The 19,418-nt window shown below is 43.9% G+C and overlaps 1 protein-coding gene across 5 annotated transcripts in view; it reads left to right on the forward strand.

The window, feature by feature from the left end:
* The window catches only part of LOC311255343 (dedicator of cytokinesis protein 3-like), a 190,590-nt gene that overhangs the window by 136,854 nt on the left and 34,318 nt on the right, over positions 1–19,418 (forward strand). For all 5 annotated transcript variants that reach the window (XM_084349745.1, XM_084349746.1, XM_084349747.1 and 2 more), the window contains exons 10-23: positions 4,453–4,534; positions 5,625–5,685; positions 5,784–5,931; positions 7,807–7,895; positions 9,685–9,810; positions 12,016–12,140; positions 13,187–13,349; positions 13,735–13,841; positions 14,541–14,712; positions 14,974–15,071; positions 15,555–15,638; positions 15,832–15,932; positions 16,399–16,480; positions 17,273–17,443. In XM_084349745.1, coding sequence (XP_084205871.1) covers positions 4,453–4,534; positions 5,625–5,685; positions 5,784–5,931; positions 7,807–7,895; positions 9,685–9,810; positions 12,016–12,140; positions 13,187–13,349; positions 13,735–13,841; positions 14,541–14,712; positions 14,974–15,071; positions 15,555–15,638; positions 15,832–15,932; positions 16,399–16,480; positions 17,273–17,443 — 1,609 coding nt within the window. The remainder of the gene's footprint in view (positions 1–4,452; positions 4,535–5,624; positions 5,686–5,783; positions 5,932–7,806; positions 7,896–9,684; positions 9,811–12,015; positions 12,141–13,186; positions 13,350–13,734; positions 13,842–14,540; positions 14,713–14,973; positions 15,072–15,554; positions 15,639–15,831; positions 15,933–16,398; positions 16,481–17,272; positions 17,444–19,418) is intronic.

Raw genomic sequence — 19,418 nt, forward strand, 5'->3', positions numbered from 1 at the left:
CTGTGCCCTCGAGTCATGACAGCAGAGCTCTCCGTGATCCGTCACTGGATTTAAACTCTCATCTCTACGAGATGTGACTCGATCACAGGAGTCTGTTCTTACTGACTCATTTCCCGTCTTCTTTCTTCTCACCATAACGTTGATCTCATCACACAGACATGAATCCTCTCTCAGACTTTTGTTTTCCTTTTTACCAACAACTTCTTTCTTACGTGGCTTTACAATGATCAAAGCAGTGACATCACAGCATTGTTGCTCCCGCGTGTCATCACCCTTATAATGATGACAACCAAGACTGTGATGGTTTCGTTTGTTCAGTAGATTCGACTGAAGGCCTGAAATCGTCCTGTGAATCTGTGCAAGGTGTAGTGAAGGGAGGTGTCGGCGCAGCTTCATCAGCAGTGAAATCAGCTGTTAAGAGTTGAATCAAGGTTAAATTGAAACGGCTTCACTCTGCTGAGTCTGATGCCGTGTGCTGATGTAGACGATGATTTTGACTGGAGTAACAAAGAGCACAGTAACAAACACACAATAGATAGTTATAATTTGAAATCGAGGGTGTAAATAACGTCTTTCCAAATCAATTTGGGATCTCAGGGCTTCCAGGAGACTCGGGTTGCAGGGAACGATCTGTATGGAAACGTTATACTGTAGTTTTTTTTTTATTTTATTGTTTTTTTAATGCTTTAAAGTCCCCAGCTGCTTCAGTTGTTTGCAAGAATGCTTCAGCATTTGTACAGTTATCGATATCGGGGGAGGGGCTTTGTGTCTGAATGCCACTAAAATTAAATTAAAAATGCAGCACTGTGGCTCTGATGCAACATCCTCCCCCATGTTAGTGGTCCACTCTGATTCACGAGTCGTAGCCGATCTGCACTGAATAATCTCAATTTGCTTGTTTAAATTATCAAACAAATGAAGTATTAAGCTGCAGAAAATGGAAATACTGAAGCAGAGTACCTCCAAATTGCTCTTAAGGACTGTACTTTATTTCATTTTAGTTGGTTTCATTCCATCATTGCTTATTTTTCCTCTTAATGTTTATCTTTTATCAGGCTCCTGGATTACTAATAATTGGTATCAACCCTGAAAAATAAACATATCAGTCGACCCCTCGCTGCAACTCTGTTTTACTGTGAAGCTCCAGATGTTTTGTGGACTACGAGACTTCACCTGACTTTCATCAGCATGGAGGAGATGATGACTGAGTTTTCATTTCTGGGTGAATTTATTGTTTATTTCTGGTGGCAAGAATTTGAAAGCCTACTAATATTCTTCAACATTTCAGTAAAGAGCAAGTTTATAAGATGTAAGAATGAACTTGTCATTTGAACCAAATGTATTTGGCACTTTCATTTTCATAGCCTTGTATCACTTACTGCGGTTGGAGAATCTGTGGTCACGTCTGAGGTGCAGCAGGTGGACTGGAGGCGATGGGGAGGGCCGTGGACGGGGCAGCTTGGAGGATGTGTGTGATGGAGGTTGATGGTTTAAACACCGGATCAGGTGGAAGGTCTCTGCAGAGACAGAGTGATTGTTCCACCCTCTTCTGATCTGAACCCGGCCGCTGCAGGCCGTGGGTCTGCTCGGTGGCTGATAGTGGGAGGATGCTGTCGGTCTGTTCGGCTCCCGTGTGTGAATTTTAATAACACGTGTGTTTGGACGAATTCCTGCAGATTAATAAAGGCTGAAAAGCGCCCGGTCGTACCGACCGTGTGTGAGTGCTGCAGATGTGGTACATTTAGAGGATGAATGGCAATGGTGTGGAAATGATTGGTTCATACGCATTTCCCCTGTGTGCGTGTGTGTGTGTGTGTGTGTGTGTGTGTGTGTGTGTGTGTGTGTGTGTGTGTGTCTGTTGGTGCATCTCTGCATACACAGCATGTGCACATGACTGAGTGCGTCCATGCGAACATCCATCTTCTCTACGTGTGTGTCTACATGTGCATGTGTCCATCCATGCATACGCTTGTGTGCCTGTGTGTGTGTGTGTGTGTGTGTGTGTGTGTGTGTGTGTGTGTGTGTGTGTGTGTGTGTGCTGAACATTTTCTGGTTGCATCTTTGTTGTTTATGTTGCCTCCTTCATATTGATGTAGATGTAAAATAGAGTTAATAATTCAACCCTGGTTTTGTGTGTGTGTGTGTGTGTGTGTGTGTGTGTGTGTGTGTGTGTGTGTGTGTGTGTGTGTTTTGACCACATGGTCTCCCTCACCCTCTCTCTCTCTCTCTCTCTCTCTCTCTCTCAGTCTTTACCTCACTCAAGTATGAAACAGGAGTTACAGTTGAAAATGAAAACCACAAACTCTTCGTGTCTTCCTCACCCCCCCAGTCTCCCACCTCCTCACACACCCACACAGTGACACACACACACAGTGACACACTCCCACTGTTTTGGGAGAAATACATATTTATTCTCATATTTATTCTCTGTGGTGGTATTTGTTTGTCGGGTGTCTCTGGGGGATTAGAATAAACGGTTCAGTTTAAAGAGTCGGACACAGTGTGTGTCGGGGGGATTTGTCGCTCCTCACTGCTGCCGTTTGCAGAGAATTGTGCAAATATTAGCAAAGAACCCAAGAGTTGTTTTTTTACATTGTGTGGGAGTACATGCTGAATAATAAAGACTATATGAAGAGCTGTTTGTCTGTAATGAGATACAGTGTTTTCACATTCAGGATTCACTCCTGCAAAATGACAGAAGACACAAAACTGTGAAAACGTGTGGTTCAGAAATGAAAGAAGTGCAGGGGAGTTATTATAAACGGTCCGAAGGAACGTCAGCAGGTTGACTGACATGCCCAGAATAAAGTGCTGAAGTTGAGATCAGTCAACCTAAAGATTTCCTCGTGTGCGCGACATTATACCTCTGGGTGTTCAGCAGCTGCTACAGCAACAGCGTCACACCGAGCAGAGTCACAGCAGTAGTCGTCTGTAACTGTTATTAGTGTATGAGTGAAAAATCCAGATCTCTACCATATCATGCTGTTGATCCATAACTAGGTTAATTTAGGTGTTAAGAATGTTATTGAACAAAATCGTCAGCAGCAACAAAGTGAGAAAATAAGAAAATGTCTGCAGATACGAGACACTAACACGCCTTTTCTCCCCATTCCAGCCTCCCTCTCTGTCTGGTTACGTCTTTTACGTCTTTGCTTCGTCTCGCTGCGTCTGCCGTGCGTGATGTGCTCTGATAAAGTAACGAGCCTGTTTTGAAAAGAACAGATACCTGAAACATCTAATGAAGTACAGTAATTAAGTATTTGTACTTGTATTTGGGCTGTTACATGTTTAAACAGTTAAAAGTTCTACAAACTGTCAAAAAGTGCTTATAAATGTCTAATCTACCAAATAATGTGTTTACAATGCGATTATTATCACTTACATAGTCTCATTAATGTTAATAAGCATCTTATAAGGACTTATAAGATGCTTTCACCTGTAACAATTGTTACAAGGACTTAATATAAAGCATACACATCAATTCAGTATAAAATATGACAGAAGTATCAGAAGCTCAGGTGAAACACATCTGTGTGTTCATCAGCTGTGTTAACAGGTGCATCTTTCTTAAAACCTGGTGGGGTGTGTGTGTGTGTGTGTGTGTGTGTGTGTGTGTGTGTGTGTGTGTGTGTGTGTGTGTGTGTGTGTGAGTGTGTGAGTGTGTGTGTATGTGTGTGTGTGTGTGTTAGACTAACACCCAGTAAATGTCAGTGGATTAGTGTGTGCCTCAGTCTGTTCAGAGTCACTTATGACTGGAGGAATCTCATAATGTGTCTGAGGCTTCACATTATTAATGTCGAGCACGCCGTTATTGAATAACAGCACGTCAGCTCAGTCGTCTTCCCCCGGATAAATACGGGTTAAAGCACAGAGTCGCTGACACCAGCAGACGATATTTTGCTGTTCCCTGAAGCGAAAAAAGGCTGAGACACGCTGCTTTAGAGTTTGCTCACTGACGGAGCTCCAGCGGGAGCAGAGCGAGGCATGAGGAGGAATCTGAAGGAGGTTTATCTCTTTGAGGAAATCCCCCCGAGAGGCCCGGCGAGGGCAGGAGCGGCCCGAGCCCAGAGTCCTCACCTTGGAGTTGGGCTGAACAGGATATGCAGATGAGGTCACAGGGTGATGTAATGATATGTGGTTGACAGGCTGAACTTTTAATTAAATCATAATGAGTACATTTCTGCACATTTTTGTATATAATTGTATCTTCATCCACGTTCTTGAAAAGAGAAAGAAAAGCGTAACAATTTGAGATTCGCCTGATAACCTGAGAACTTCTTCACAATGTTTTCATGAAGTTTGTGACCAGAAAACGTTTCCCTCCATGTCGACGGCCACACATCACACATCACACATCACACACCACACGTCACACATCACACATCACACATCACACGTCACACCTTCATTCTGGAGTTAAAGTCAGTTGTTTTTTCTATTTGTGTGTTTCAGTGAGAAGTTCATGGTGAGACTGAACAAGAACGGAGGGCCGAAGAATCCAGAGAAGGTGGACCGGCTGTGTGCGCTCTTCACGGTAACACACACACACACACACACACACACTCACATATATCCAATATAAAGCATGCAGGTGGTTGACAGACTTTAAGCAGAGAACTTGTGCTGAACTGAGAGGGAGAATATGAAAGTAAGGATGCATCGCCCCCTGTTGTCCTGCTGTGAGATCGTCCTGCAGATGAAGCAGCTTCAGATAAAATCATGTGGCTCAGCAGAAATCCAGCAGGCTTCAGCCACGACGGATGTGATTCATTGTTACGTTTGTTTAAAGGCTTTTCAGACAGAATCTCATGACTAAAGCTGTGTGAACGCACAAAGACAGAAATATGCATTCTTCACACCAGGTTTAAAAAGCTGTGTGAACGCCTGATCCTGTTTCATACAGCTCAGTCATCAAACAGGCGCACGAGCTTCGTTTCCACAATTATCCATCAATAAACTTAGAAACGCCAATAAATGTCCGTTTGCAAATCGATACCTGTGTCAGCTCCACCGTTCATCAGACAGATGAACAAGAGGCAGGGTGCAGTTTATCTTTTATATATCACGATTGTTTGTTAAGGTGGAATATAAGTATGATTTTCATGAAGTATTTTAGATATAAGTGAGATGTTGATGAAGTATTTAACGGCTGCGGTATGAAGAAGGCTTTGTAGGTGGGCTGGCAGACCCTCACCTATAAAAAAAATGAGGAACATGAAAGTATGACGGGCGGTGAGGTTTATATAGGCAGATGACAGGCAGGGGACTGATGGAGGTCCAGCTTCTGAACTTCAGCTCAAACTTTATCTCCATCAGGCGGGAAGCTCCTGTGGTTCAGGGGTTGAGATGCTGACCAGGAGCCCTGTCGTCCCAAAAAATACAAATTTACAAAAGAAAGCAACATGAAAGTTTCTCTTGCAGTTTAACATGACAGTAAAAGTGTGACACCTCGACAACATCAGTCCAGTTCAGTGGGACAAATATTTAAAAGTCTGGTATCCAGAGGAATCTCCAGCCGTGTGTTTCTACACTGTATGTTTGAACATTAATCTTGAAATATGCTGCACATCATCCACAGTGCTTTATTTGAACATTGAGATTTTTCCTCCTCTCGGACTCTACAGGACCTGAGCAACAAAGACATGAAGAGAGATCTCTACATCATCTCCCAGGTCATCAGAACAGGTACGACTGCTGCCACTGACTGTTGGTTTACAGTCACACAGGAGGGAATAATCCTGAAATCCTGAATAACAATAATCCTGAAACACTTCCTGTTGCAGGACGTATGCTGCTGAACGACAGTAAGAAGGGTCCTCCACATGTTCAGTACCGCCGACCGTACGGCTGCGCTGTCCTGGCCATGAGCGACGTGCTGCAGACCATCTCGGAGCTCAAAGAGGAGAAAGACTTCGTCCTGAAAGTCTACACGTGAGTGGCTGCACACACAGGTTGTAAACTCACACAAACACACACACACACAGTACATAATTAGAGTATAAATACAGCACTGTACAAGCCAGGAGTTCTGACTCCTGATGAACTTTTTGTGCCTACTTGGTTTCTACTCAGTCTGAAGATCTGCTGATGAAAACAGATTAACAAGTTAAACTGAGTCATCACAGCAGAATGAATCTGATGCTGTTGCACTGCAGCTGTGAATCATGAACGTACACGCGAACATGAATCCAACAAAAACTAAATCTAACCTGACGTTGTGCTGACCCAGTTTAATATGCAGCTCAGTTGTAAACAACATGTGTAGTGGAGGGTCTCTGCTCTGTCTCCATATCAGCTAACAGGTCCTGACTCCTCCTTATTGAATTTAAATCCCCGATCAAATATCAAACAATCTCTGACAACCTGTTTCTTTACGATCAGTTTTAATGTGCTGGTATAAGTCGAGTGTTTCTTTACTCGACGGCTCACAACGTAGATAAAAAGGATCCGATCTGGAGAAGTTCACGGTACTGACTGTACCAGGTAAACTGGGTGCCGTTACTCTTTTAACCCTCACACACATTTTCTTTTCAGCAAAATATCTTTGAGTCTGAAGCTGAACATTTTGGGGCAGAGAGGAGAAAAAGTTCACACTGAGAAACTGAATGTGTTGAGAGAGTCAACAGAGAGAGCGACATCCACATCTACTGTCTGCTCTTACCTCCTTCACTGCCCTTTCCCTCTCTCCTCCCTTTGTGTCTCCAGTCTTTACCTCCTGTAACATTCTTCTTCTTCCTCTTCTTCTTCTTCTTCTTCCTCTTCTTCTTCTTCTTCTTCTTCTTCTTCTCTCTGACGTATTATGTAAAGGAAAGAGAGCGAAAAGAGAGATCCCATAAGTTACAGACAGCCACTTCACTGTTTGTTCACGTCTCTGCAGTCTTATAATGCCGTCAGCACTCTGCCATTCACACACACACACACACACACACACACACACACACACACACACACACACACAGTTGATGGCAGACATTAGGGAATCCCCCTCGGCTGAAACTTCTGAAGACTTGCCTGCAGCAGCCCTGCAGTTCTCACAGTCACAACATGATGTAATATTGTGTGTGTGTGTGTGTGTGTGTGTGTGTGTGTGTGTGTGTGTGTGTGTGTGTGTGTGTGTGTGTGTGTGTGTGTGTGTGCGTGCGTGCGTGTGTGCGTGTGCGTGTCACAGAAACCTCAGCTGAACTCCTGAGGATGGTTCACGGGTGGTTACACATCCTCTCCGTCATCCTCGGGCCTCCTGCTTCTCGAGCTTCTTGTGATGTCGCTGTGACTGAAACGCTGAAATGTTACTGACACGATGCGACAGTTCAGCCAGCAACTAAATAATATTAACGACCACAATCAGCCCGTAGCTCGTCTTCTTCTACATGGAGGAGCTGCTGTGCCGTCATGTGTGTTCCTTCAGTTTGACCCACTGTGGCTCACGTACCGTTCAGCTGCGATGATATAAACTGTTTGCACTTTGTTGCAATCTCCTTTTAAAGAAGCGTGAATCAGCCTTTTAATACTTTTCTGTTTTGTTCTTTATTTAAATTATAAGACGATCGCCTTATAGATTTCAAAAGTAAAAAGATAAGACAGTCTTGTTCTTAACTACACAGTGAACTGCAGGCGTTCAAATGCTCGTACGTCACCACGCAGTTTGTAAAGAGTTTAGTCTGTAGATCCACTTTATCTGAAAGACAAGATTCTGTCGAGTATCAAACATGACCCGATCAAACGTTTGGTCGGACGCTGACGTTAACAGGACTTCAGCCTGTGAACTCATCGAGACAAAGTGTTTGAACGGCTGCTTGTGTTCTGCAGGTGTAACAACGAGAACGAGTGGTACCAGATCCACGAGAACATCATCCGCAAGTCCAGCACCAAGTACACAGCTCCCAGCACCAACTACGGTAGGACAGACAGAGTGTGTGTGTGTGTGTGTGTGTGTGTGTGTGTGTGTGTGTGTGTGTGTGTGTGTCATGTATGACAGTAAATGAAGAGTTGTTGGGTTTTTGACTGTTCTTTGGACAAAATAAGCAATCTGAAGACGTCTTTGGGCTCTGGGACGTTGTGATGAACATTTTTAAATGATTCATCAATTAATCGATCAGCAGATTGATTAATAATGAAAATAGTCCTGAGTTAGGGAGAGCCTCACCTGCAGTATCTGGTCTTTTATAAGGAGAAAAGACAAGACAACGTTGAGTTTGACAATGAATTGAATTTGTTTAATAATTACTGAAATTCAGTGAAATAAATGAAATCAAACAAAAACAAATAACTTTATTAAAACTGATTTATTTCTTAATTTCTTCACAATAACAGAAATATTCCCTCCAGTGACTTTTAAACACTGAAATATTTGCAGACTGACAAAACTAAACTGAAAACATCAAATGTCACACAGACAAGTCATTCGAGTCATCACGTCTCAGGTCAAGTCCAAGTTCAGTCTCAAGTTATTTAGTTTCTGTCAAGCTGCAAATAATATAAAGTCCAAGTCACAGTGACTCGTATCCACATCTCGGGTTGTGTCAGAGGTCCATTAAAACAGCACCTTTATTTTATAGATGGCTGCCTGTAAATGAATCCACAGTTACCGTAATCGTCCTGTGAGTTTACCTGTCTGCATCTCTGCGTCTGCCTGCTCCATATGTAGCTTGTGTTAAACTCACCTCGCTGCTTCTGTTAGAGCTCAGAGGTTCGTCCGGCTGCATCGGTGACTCGTGTCACTGCATTAGTCAAGTGTAAGTGAGGAGTCACTCACAGAGACGTTCAAACATGAGCTCTTCAAAGACGCTAAAAAAACAGAGTTTGACATGTGACCTCATAAAACACACACAACCCTCCGAGCAGCGACGCGTCTAGTTTGGAGAGCAGCACACACTCTGACTGACACATGCGTGCCATCACTCGACATCAGCTGGAAAATCATCTTAATTGGCGTCAGTGCAGCGAGCCGCAGCCTCCTGCGCTCCCTCGCTGAAGTCCGTGAACTCCTGTGGCCCCAACGGTTAATCTTTCAGACGCTGTAGCTGAGGGTCTGACAGAGAAGGTTGAAGGAGGTTGAGTTTTCACGCACGTAAACTATTATACATAAGTTTATTTCAAAAGTATCAGACAGAAATCTGCACTTACTTTTTGTTTCAGGCGTCAAGTTAGAGGATGTTTTACGTTAACGTCTCTTTGGAGAAGCCAGATGACTTAATGTCAACAGACACTTCAATTCAAACCTTTATTTAATCCTCAAAATCACCGAGGTGTCAATCATTTGCAATGATGTCGAGATACACAACAGTACAGAGTTAAAACGGGTCAGAAGAGGAAGAGGAAATGTTTCCAGATCATCGTCTTGAGTTGTTCAGGGGTGGTGAAAGTGTCGATGTGTTTGGTGCACAAAAAGTTACGGCAGATTTTCCAAGTTCAGAATAAACACACGTGACTCGATGCATAAGACAGTTTTGTTCTGGTTAAAGTAAAGATGTGCAGTTCTCTGCAGCCACACAGCTCAGGTGCTCAGAGTGCCTTCAGTTTCAGAGATACAAAGTCATCATCACTTCACAGATTTCTGATGATCATCAAGTCAAAGAGAAGCCTGTATCTCTGTGTTTCTTTCATTTTCTTTCCTTTTTTTCACCTCTGCCTTTGCGTTGCTCTGTTTCATCCTCGTCTCTCTTTAATCCCCCTCCGTCCCTGCAGGTCTGATCATCTCCCTGCAGCTGCTGCGGGGCGACATGGACCAGGTCCGCAGGGAGAACCCGCTCATTTTCAGCAGAGGGGTGGCGATCACTCGTAAACTGGGCTTCCCTGATGTCATCATGCCCGGTGAGTCGATCACACGACCCTCGTCACAGCACGAGGAGGTGTTCAGCTTCTTTCTTATGGGATGAGACTGAATCACCATTTAATGCAAGAAAAGGGTGAAGAAGTCTGAATCCTGTCCGTCTGTATCTGTCTGTACAGCTGTAATATTCACTTCTAGCATTTGAATTAATGAGATGAACCTTCACAGACTGACTTACTGTAGTTGTGCATTTAAATGATAATTAAGTGCTATTAAAAAAAAGTAAAGTATTATATATTGAAAATGTAGACGAGTAAATGTTGCTGTTATTTTTAGAATTATTTAAAACATTTCTGAAGTTTTGCTTCTTGTTATTTGTCACTTTGGACGAGTCGATACTGTTATTGTGCTTTGTAATAAAACACCAAAGTGAAGTGACGTTCACACGCTCCTCAGGAGGCAGCAGGGCGATCTTTTGTTGCAGCGACTCGCAGTTTGAGGCTTGTTGCATCCTGGTGCAACTTTCTCACTGAAAAAACTCACCAGAACCATCAAACATGCAGTGAAGATCACCGGCACCACTCAGATCCAATTTTCAGAAATAAACAGTCGTGCAGTAAAAAGAAAAGCAGCGTGCATCACTGAGGCGGCTTCACACTGCTTCACACCCGCTTCACCGCTCGTTTCAGCTGCTCCCTTCAGGCGGCTGTTTCAGAGCGCCTCTGGCCAAAAGCAGAACTTATAAGAACCCTTTTACTCCCGCTGCGATGTGCATTTTGAACACGGCAGAACAGACACTACTCTTTAAATGTAGCTTTGCACACGTGCTTTTATTGATCTATGGAGCAGTTGTGTGATTTAATGTGAGTCTCATGGGTGTGAATGTTTTCTCTTGTTGGTTGAGTCCTAACTGACGGTAACTATCTGTGACTATGCGATGGACAATGAAGTTTCTTGGATCTTGAATATTGAAGTATGATTACAAAACCATAAAGTACCGGCAACTATACAAACAAACAGCGATAATAAAGAAAACACAGTTGGCAGGTGCTGTAGTTTCTACCAAGGAGACAGATATTTGAATAAAAATCACCGACAGTCAAACAGACAGACTTTAATTTTTGATTTCATTAACCAGAGCAGGAAAACATTGTTTGTTGTTCGAGTATTTAATTTTTTCTGTTTACATTTGATGGAAAATTCATTTTCCTGTTTATGATTGTTGTTTCAGTTTCCTGGTTAAATTAACGTCCATGTTTCCAATTAGCTGCAGCCTGATTAAGACACTGAAACAGTTCATCTACCAGAGAGACGTGCGTGCGTGCGTGTGTGCGTGCATGCGTGTATGTGTGTGTTTGGATGCTGCAGTGTCTGGGGAATGAGGACATGTATATCAAACTGGCTGGATTTATATGCAGAGCCTCTGTTCAGTGTCTCTGTGAACTGAACTTGGTTGTTTTCAGTGTCTCAGTAAAACTCGAGCAGCCACAGAGAAACAGCTGTTTGTGTTTCTTATACAGATTCAGAACAGGTCAGAGTGATGCAGCGAGGAGGTGTCGGCGTGCTTTACACTGTCAGTTCTTTAAATACACGACTGCTGTTGGTAATTGCAATAATTAATCCTTACACAAACGTACAGATACACATCAGCACAAAGTCACAGAGTAATTATACTTGTTAATTAAACACAATGCTGAGCAAAAGGATACAAACAGGACCCTCATTGGACAGTCAGGGATAACAATTAAGATCACCAAAAAGGAAAATATACGTACTATATAACTCCCCCCACACACACACACACACACACACACACACCTCATGTGTCTCCCAGCTCCTCACACACATTAACCATGCAGGTCACACACACACAGCGTCCCCTCCGGCAGTGATGGAGTGAGTATTTAACTCCCATCTCGATACATTAAGGGTGACGTGTCGTCTATAAGGACACGCTGACATGATAAATGATCCTGCACACGTTAACACAGGTCGTTAGTCTTGTGTGTGTCAGCTTTAAATGTGTGTGAGACACTTTGTGTGTCTGTGTTTGTGCACGTTTGTGTCTTTACACAGAGAACATACAGGTTTTATTTGACATAAGTGGCAAATTCCTGGACTTTTGTTTCAGCTTTCAGGCTCATGTTTAACTTTATAGCATCTTAATGTTTCTCAGGTGAGTCTTTGAGCTACCTGTGAAGTTTCGGCTGTATGTTTGTGTGTTAACATGCCCGTCTGTGTCCCAGGTGACATCCGCAACGACCTGTACCTGACGCTGGAGCGAGGGGACTTTGAGAGAGGAGGGAAGAGCGTTCAGAAGAACATCGAAGTCACCGTCTACGTCCTCTACGCTGATGGAGAGATCCTCAAGGTATAGAAGCAGCGCCGCCGTGCACACCTCATCATAAACCTTCAGTACGCTTCAGTCTCCACTGCGTTGCTTTATCTTCCTTTCTCTGGACCTTCTCTGCACTTACCTTTTCCTGTGGTCACTTATTAAAATAACTCAAAGTCACGAGAGGTGAAACACATGAAGCTTTGCTGTTGTTTCCCTTTCAGCTCCTATTTTATAACAGTTACCAGCTCAGGGAACGAAAAATGTCAGACTTGTAATTTCAACAACTACAGTTCATCATGTTGCCTCCACACACGCACACACACACACACACACACACTGTTTAAATTCAGTGCAGACACTCCATCTAATGTTTCTCCGTCCTTACTGTTGTTACAAGCAGCACACCAGCGCAGCCACATGGACGACAACTGCTGATTGACATGTCGTAGAGTAAATGTTTGCATGTATTTAGTTTTTTAGCTGAAAAGTAACACAGCCGACCCTCCTGGGCATCTGTAGTTTGTAGGATTAAGTTGCATGACGTGGTGACGACCTCTCGTCTCCCCCTCGCCTACGGTGGCTGCTAAAAACGTGAACGTCCTTCTCCAGAGCCAGTGTTTGGTTTGACCCTTCTGGGCTTCTGTAGAAACATGACGGACTCCGCTGAGGACCTGCTCCCTCTGTAGATATAACAGGCTCATTTCAAGGTGACAAAAACCAATGAAAACATAAATCCTACAAACTGGACCTGAAACTTAAACTTTTCCAGCTGCCGTCTATTTTTGAGGAAACTTCGTCCCACTAAACAAATGCAGAATGATTCATAGGTGAACATGTGTTCCTGTCAGAGCCGGTTCATCATCGTCACCAGGACACGGAGAGACAGGCTGTCTTTTTCAATGAAACCCAGAATACAAGAATTACTACTACTACTAATATTACAACACATACAAAGCAAAATATGTAACATCAATTCAAATAAAACACAGTTCACATTTGAAACACTCGTCATGCAGTTTGATTTTCTGCCGGCTGCATGTTGATGTCCGCCTGTCTCGCCCGTCTGTCTCCCCCGGCAGGACTGCATCAGCCTGGGTTCAGGGGAGCCCAGCGTGCCGGAGCACCGCTCCTTCGTGCTCTACCACAACAACAGCCCTCGATGGAGCGAAGTGATTAAACTGCCGATTCCCATCGACCGGTTCAGAGGCTCCCACCTCCGCTTCGAGTTCAGACACTGCTCCAGTGAGTCACTCCCTGTTACTGAGCACAATGATACTTTATTATACAAAGATGTTTAGAGGTTGAAATATGTATGAAAGAAAGAAATATTCATATGCTTCATATGTACAGTATTTATGCATATATGTGTATATGTATTTAATAATGTACTTGAAATCCATTTATTATATCACATTCTAATTTTCTCTATTTATTGTGAAAAATGCACCAACATTTGCTGTTTTTCAGCCAAAACAGCTGATATGAGAGTAAAAACAGGTCATTTCTTGTTGTTTGCAGACGTATCCACCAAGTTAATGAATAAAAACAAAGAGTCAGGGTCACTCCCACTCTGAACTTCATCTCTGACTGTCTGTCTCTGTCTTCTTTCTCTTGTCTCGCTCCACAGCGAAGGACAAAGGCGAGAAGAAGCTGTTTGGTTTTGCCTTCACTCCTCTGATGAGGGAGGATGGAACAACGCTCTCAGATGAGAGCCATGAACTCTACGTTTACAAGGTCAGACATGATTTGGAGTCTTACTGCTGCTCTGTCGGCTGAATCCAAATGTCAGGACTTCACCGGTCTTGCAGATTCGTGGGAAGTCTGCGAGTGCTGAGAGCCGTCCAGACCCTCAACTCATTCAGTCAGCGGGGCCCTAAAGTAGACTTTCTGCAAACTTCCAGAGAATCTGTTCATGGTGCAGAATTCACCAGATTTCACTGATCTGATTACCAAGCAATTACCAAGCAAAATGGATATTACATATTTTACTGCCATCTCAAAAACCAAAAAGGAGTTATTATAATTCAGTAAAATAATGACTTAATCAAAAAGCAGAGATAACAATAAGCCTCATCATGATGCAGAAATATGTAGAAGAACAGTACTTGTAATCTCATGCTATCACAGACTCGCCTTGAGGACAGTGAACGCACCACAGTACATCTGCAGTCCACAGTGGCTCAGTCTGGACGTTCAGACGGTGGACATTTGGATTTAGCCTCTGTCTTCATGTCCGTTCACTCACAAGACCTTTAGGACAAAATGACACAGCAGCCGACCCGATCACCAGAATAAATGTTTGTTTAGTACGTTTCTGTAAAACCACTGACACGTTTAAACTGAATTTGAAAACACTAAAACCGCTGGAAATATATCAGGGACAGCTGATCACTCTCTGTCTGTCCCCTGTCCTCCTCCTCCCCTCCGCCTCAGTGTGACGAGAACACCACCTTCAGTAACCACGCCCTCTACCTGGGCCTCCCCTGCTGTAAAGAGGACTTCAACAGCTGTCCCAGCATCCCCTCCAGCCTCATCTTCCAGCGCAGCACCAAGGAGACGTTCTGGATCTCCACACAGCTCTCCTCCACGAAGCTCACCCAGAACGGTGCGCAGCCGATCCGACATCATCTCATCCGTTTTTATATCAGTTTATAAGATGCAGTGAAGCTGTTTATACTCATTCAGTCTGTGTAACACATTAGCTGCAGTTATCAGGCCAGTCTCTTCTGATTGAGGTGGTTACATTAGACATTTTTGTTCTGGTTGGGCTATTGTTCTGATTATTAGTATAATATTAGGGTCCATGTAAACGCAGCTTTTGTAGCTTGTGTCTCTTCTAGCAGTTGACTCTGCTGTTGTCTTCCAGTGGACCTCCTGGCCCTGCTCAAGTGGAAGGCTCATCCGGAACGGGTCATGGACATCCTCGGCCGGCTACGACACGTCAGCGGAGAGGAGATAGTGAAGGTGAGGTGGAGTCTGTAACAAAGTCTGTAACAAATAACTTCCACACATTAAATATTTCATTTGAAATGAGACATTAGAAGGAAGTGAGACCTTTCTGACTCTAGACTATTACAATTTTTTTTTGTTGCCTATTTAAGGCCAAACATGAAAAAAGACCAAAACAATCTCAGTGTCATTGGTTCGTCTCTTTCAGTCACTGTATCAGTCAGCCGCCCTGTTTCATCTAAAGCTGGACATGTGTCGTGTGTTTCATTAAATCTTAACCAGCGGGGTGACTCTGGTTTAGATCGACTGGCTGCAGCCAACAGGTCTCAGGTTAATCCTGCACGTCTGTTAACAGCCGTGTGAGGTAACAGAGTGTAAACAGGACTGTTGGTCGTTCTTTTCTTATTAGCCTGGTCTTTATCAGTCGCACCTGATAACGATAAAAGCACCTAAATGTAATGTGTATTCTGTGTCTGTGTGTGTGTGTGTGTGTGACAGTTTCTCCAAGACATCCTCGACACGTTATTTTCCATTTTGGACGACAACACTGACAAGTATGGCCCGCTGGTGTTCCAGTCTTTGGTAAGTGTGTGTGTGTGTGTGTGTGACAAACAAAATAAACTGAAATAAAATGCAAAACAGTCTCAGAAATGTCGGACACAGGACGAATTGTGCAAATCTAATCGATTGATTGCCTGAAGCCAAATAAGTAAACGCAGTCTGATCCATATACGCACACACTGTCCCGTTGCTTTAACGTCTGTCTGTCTCTCAGGTGTTCATCATAAACCTGCTCAGGGACAGTAAATATTACCACTTCAGGCCGGTGATGGACACATACATCCAGAAGCACTTTGCTGGCGCGTTGGCTTACAAGTGAGTGTTTAACTTTAACTGACTGTTACCTGCAATACACTCTGTTTACAGGATGTGTGTGTGTGCAGACTTCAGTTTACACACTGAAGGATGCAATTCTTCTCCAAACGTTATCTGCTGTCCCTCAACTCAACAACAACCCTGAAGTTATTCATCTTGTAGAAAATCACATCGTGAGCCTCGATGCTCAAATAACGTGTCGTAGTTAGGGATGGGGAAAATAAAGGATTTTTCAGCAGATCAGGTAAAAACACTCATGACATGATCACGGTGAATATTCATCATCAGGACGATCATGAATATCTTCAGGAGTGAATTAAAAAGCTGTCCGGCTCACTGACGTACAGGCAGACAATTCCCTGATTCATTTTGGATTGCCACAAAGTGAAGCCGTCATCCTGAACGTGTCATCAATGAAGTTTTCAGCTCATCTCGTGCCTCGTCATGATTTCACTCTGTGTTTCAGAGAGCTGATCCGCTGTCTGAAGTGGTACATGGACCGCTCTGCAGAGGTGGTCAGGCAGGACCACATACAGGAAGCGATGAGGGTAAGAACCTCTGAAGCTGGGTGACCATCACAAATGTCCTCTGTGCTGTTAAGTGAACGCTGCTGGTTAAAACAAACTGCAATTTACATTAAACAACTTCTGGAAACTACATATGAGATCAGTAATTTAAGTTAAATGTATGCACGTTATATTAAAGCCATTCTTAAATTTGTTTTATGCTTTTTATGCAGTTCTGTTTTCTAAGTATGTTCACTTATTACAGATAAAGAGCTCCCAGTTTGTCTTAGTTTGACCTTCAGCTGCTGAACAAAACTCTGGTTACCTCCATCCTACTCTGGTCTTTTATTTATCTGCACAATATTTAAATGTCCTGAATCGAGCACAGGGCTTCATCGATATGTTTACACCTGTGTAAACGCGGCGCTGACAGCCTGTATCCAGCGTCACGTCAGTGTCGTAGGCAGAGCTGCGGGCAGATGCAGCGTCTCGGGCAGATCTACTGAATGTGCCGCATTCAAACGCTGCTCAGCACATTGAACTATTCATCAAACTCAAGCAACCGTCTCAAATGGGTCACACTGTCGTGTAGAAGTGGACGGTGTGAATAATGGAGGATAGTTTTGACACGTGCAGCAGCTGCAGGTTTTCATTCACCTTTCACGTCTTCATCCACGTCCACCGAGTTTTAGTCTCCGTCTGCTGAACCTGCAGCACAAACATGAACTCATTCAACCTTTCAGGAAGTTCACGTTGGCTTCTCTGCTCAGCTGTTATCTCAGAGCACATATCTACGTACATGTACTGTCTGTGACACTGTGTCTCTCTCTGCAGGCTCTGGAGTATCTCTTTAAGTTCATCGTCCAGTCTCGGATCCTCTACTCTCGGGCCACCTGCGGGATGGAGGAGGAGCAGTTTCGCACCAGCATCCAGGAACTCTTCCAGTCGATCCGCTTCGTCCTCAGCCTGGACAGCCGCAACTCAGAGACCCTCATCTTCACACAGGTGGGCGAACACGCACACGCGCACACACACACACACACACACACACACACACACTCTTTAAATGTTTTGTTTTAGTCTTTTATTTTTTATAAGAAGCATCAAATGTCAAGATGATGTTTGATGTTCTCTCCCTGTTGAAGTCGTCTCCTTGTTTCACAGGTGAAGTGTAACGTCAGCTCGTTGTGTTTCTGTAGTTTGATGAGACTTTAATTGCAGCTAATCCCATAATTTCATTGCATTTGCTTGTAGTTCAGTTTCTTCGTTAGCTTGTTTCCCGTCTCCTTTTAGCTGCTTAAATCTGACTCTTATCTCCTTTATGTACCTGTCTACTTGTACCTCGGACCTTTCCTTGCTTCCTTCCCTTATCTTCTCTTTCAATCTCCCACAATCTTTGCTCCGTCCTTTGGCTCCTGATTATTCCTCCTGGGCCTCCTCCCTCCACACCCACACACCACAGGGCTCCCAGCCTTGTCCCGGCCCAAATCAAGCCCCAGGCCCCGGCGTCGGGCCTACAGCTTCCTTAGCACTAGTCCCTGCCCCGGGCCAAGCCCAGCCCCCTGCCCCAGGACAGGCTCCTGGCAGCGGGCAAGCCAACTGCACTCAGGCCTGGAGCTCCAACGCTCTGCGGCCGTCTCCACTGTCAGTAAGTAGACGTCCAGGTGAACAGCACCACTCCTCGTCCCCTGTGTGAAGCCCAGAGTCCTAATCCACCTGTTTGTGAGCCTAACGTCACACACACACACACACACTCCTGTGAACGTCCACAGTCCTCACATGAGCTGCACTGACTGCTTGATCACACCTCTACAAACACATTACACGTCATAGTCCTCTAACTGGAAACACACACACGATTCAGTCACTTCTTCACCCCCGAACACATCGACTGTGTGTCCTGTTCCAGTCAGAGTCACAGCTCTCAATCAAACCCTGAAGCGTGGCTGCTCATTCACACGTGAACAATCAATGACCTGATTCTGTTCTTCTGCAGAGTGTGCAGAAATACCAACGGGACAAAATCTGACAGGATCCTCCGTTTATCAGTCATGCACGACAAGAACGATACACTTTAAATCAGTCTATCACGAAAAATGGGGTCATCCCTATGTTCCCACATTTCTAAGAAGTTTGGGTTAGAGAAAGGGAAGGGAAGAGTTAGGGTAGGACCATAGGCACGCTCCCAAGAAAATCACAGAGGTGGTTAAAGTAATCGAGTACAGGCTCTGACATGTACTCAGAGTATCAGAGTAAAATGTCTCCCTCTGAAGGACATTTGTGGTCAAAGCTAACTGAAGCTCACGTCATATTAATATAATTCAAAGACTATTAAAGTTAAAGGTAGAGTCAGTAGGATTTGTCCCAGCTGTTCCTGAACGCACCACAAAGATAGTTGATTGTTGAGTCTCAGTCCCAGGACGTCAAATAGCCACATGTTGGGTTGGTAAAGTGTCCGAGCAGCAACAAAGAGAGAAAATAAGAAACTCTCTGCAGATACGAGACAGAGAAATAAATACACAAGTGAATAAAAAATCTACCCAAGAACGGCACAAAGTATTTGTACTTCGTTACTTCCCACCTCTGCTGCTGACGTTAGGAAGAGCTTTCATTTCATACATTCAGCATAATATTGTTCATTTGAAACAAGACATTTGCTCCAAAACACTAAGATCTTTTCAGCTGCATCGTCATAATCGTCCTAAAAAAAAGTCCTCACTTTCATCCGACACTGTTGCTGTGCAGTGAGTCTTCACTTGTGTCCGACCGGTTCTGTATTAATATCGCTCACGTTTCTCTCACGTAACCTTTCTTTCCTTTTTCCAAGACTCTGTTTCCCTCTTAACACTGCTGTGATTTTTATCAAATGTTTCAACTGGTGAACAGCTGTGTTGCCAAATGCAGTTCTCAATTTATCACTTCACTCGGAGTGTTTGGCTCAAAAGCCAGAAGACAAAACGTAGCTCCAACATCCTGGTAC

The sequence above is a fragment of the Pagrus pagrus genome (genome assembly GCF_965226575.1).
Source record: "Pagrus pagrus genome assembly, chromosome: 3".
Taxonomy (NCBI): Eukaryota; Metazoa; Chordata; class Actinopteri; order Spariformes; family Sparidae; genus Pagrus; species Pagrus pagrus.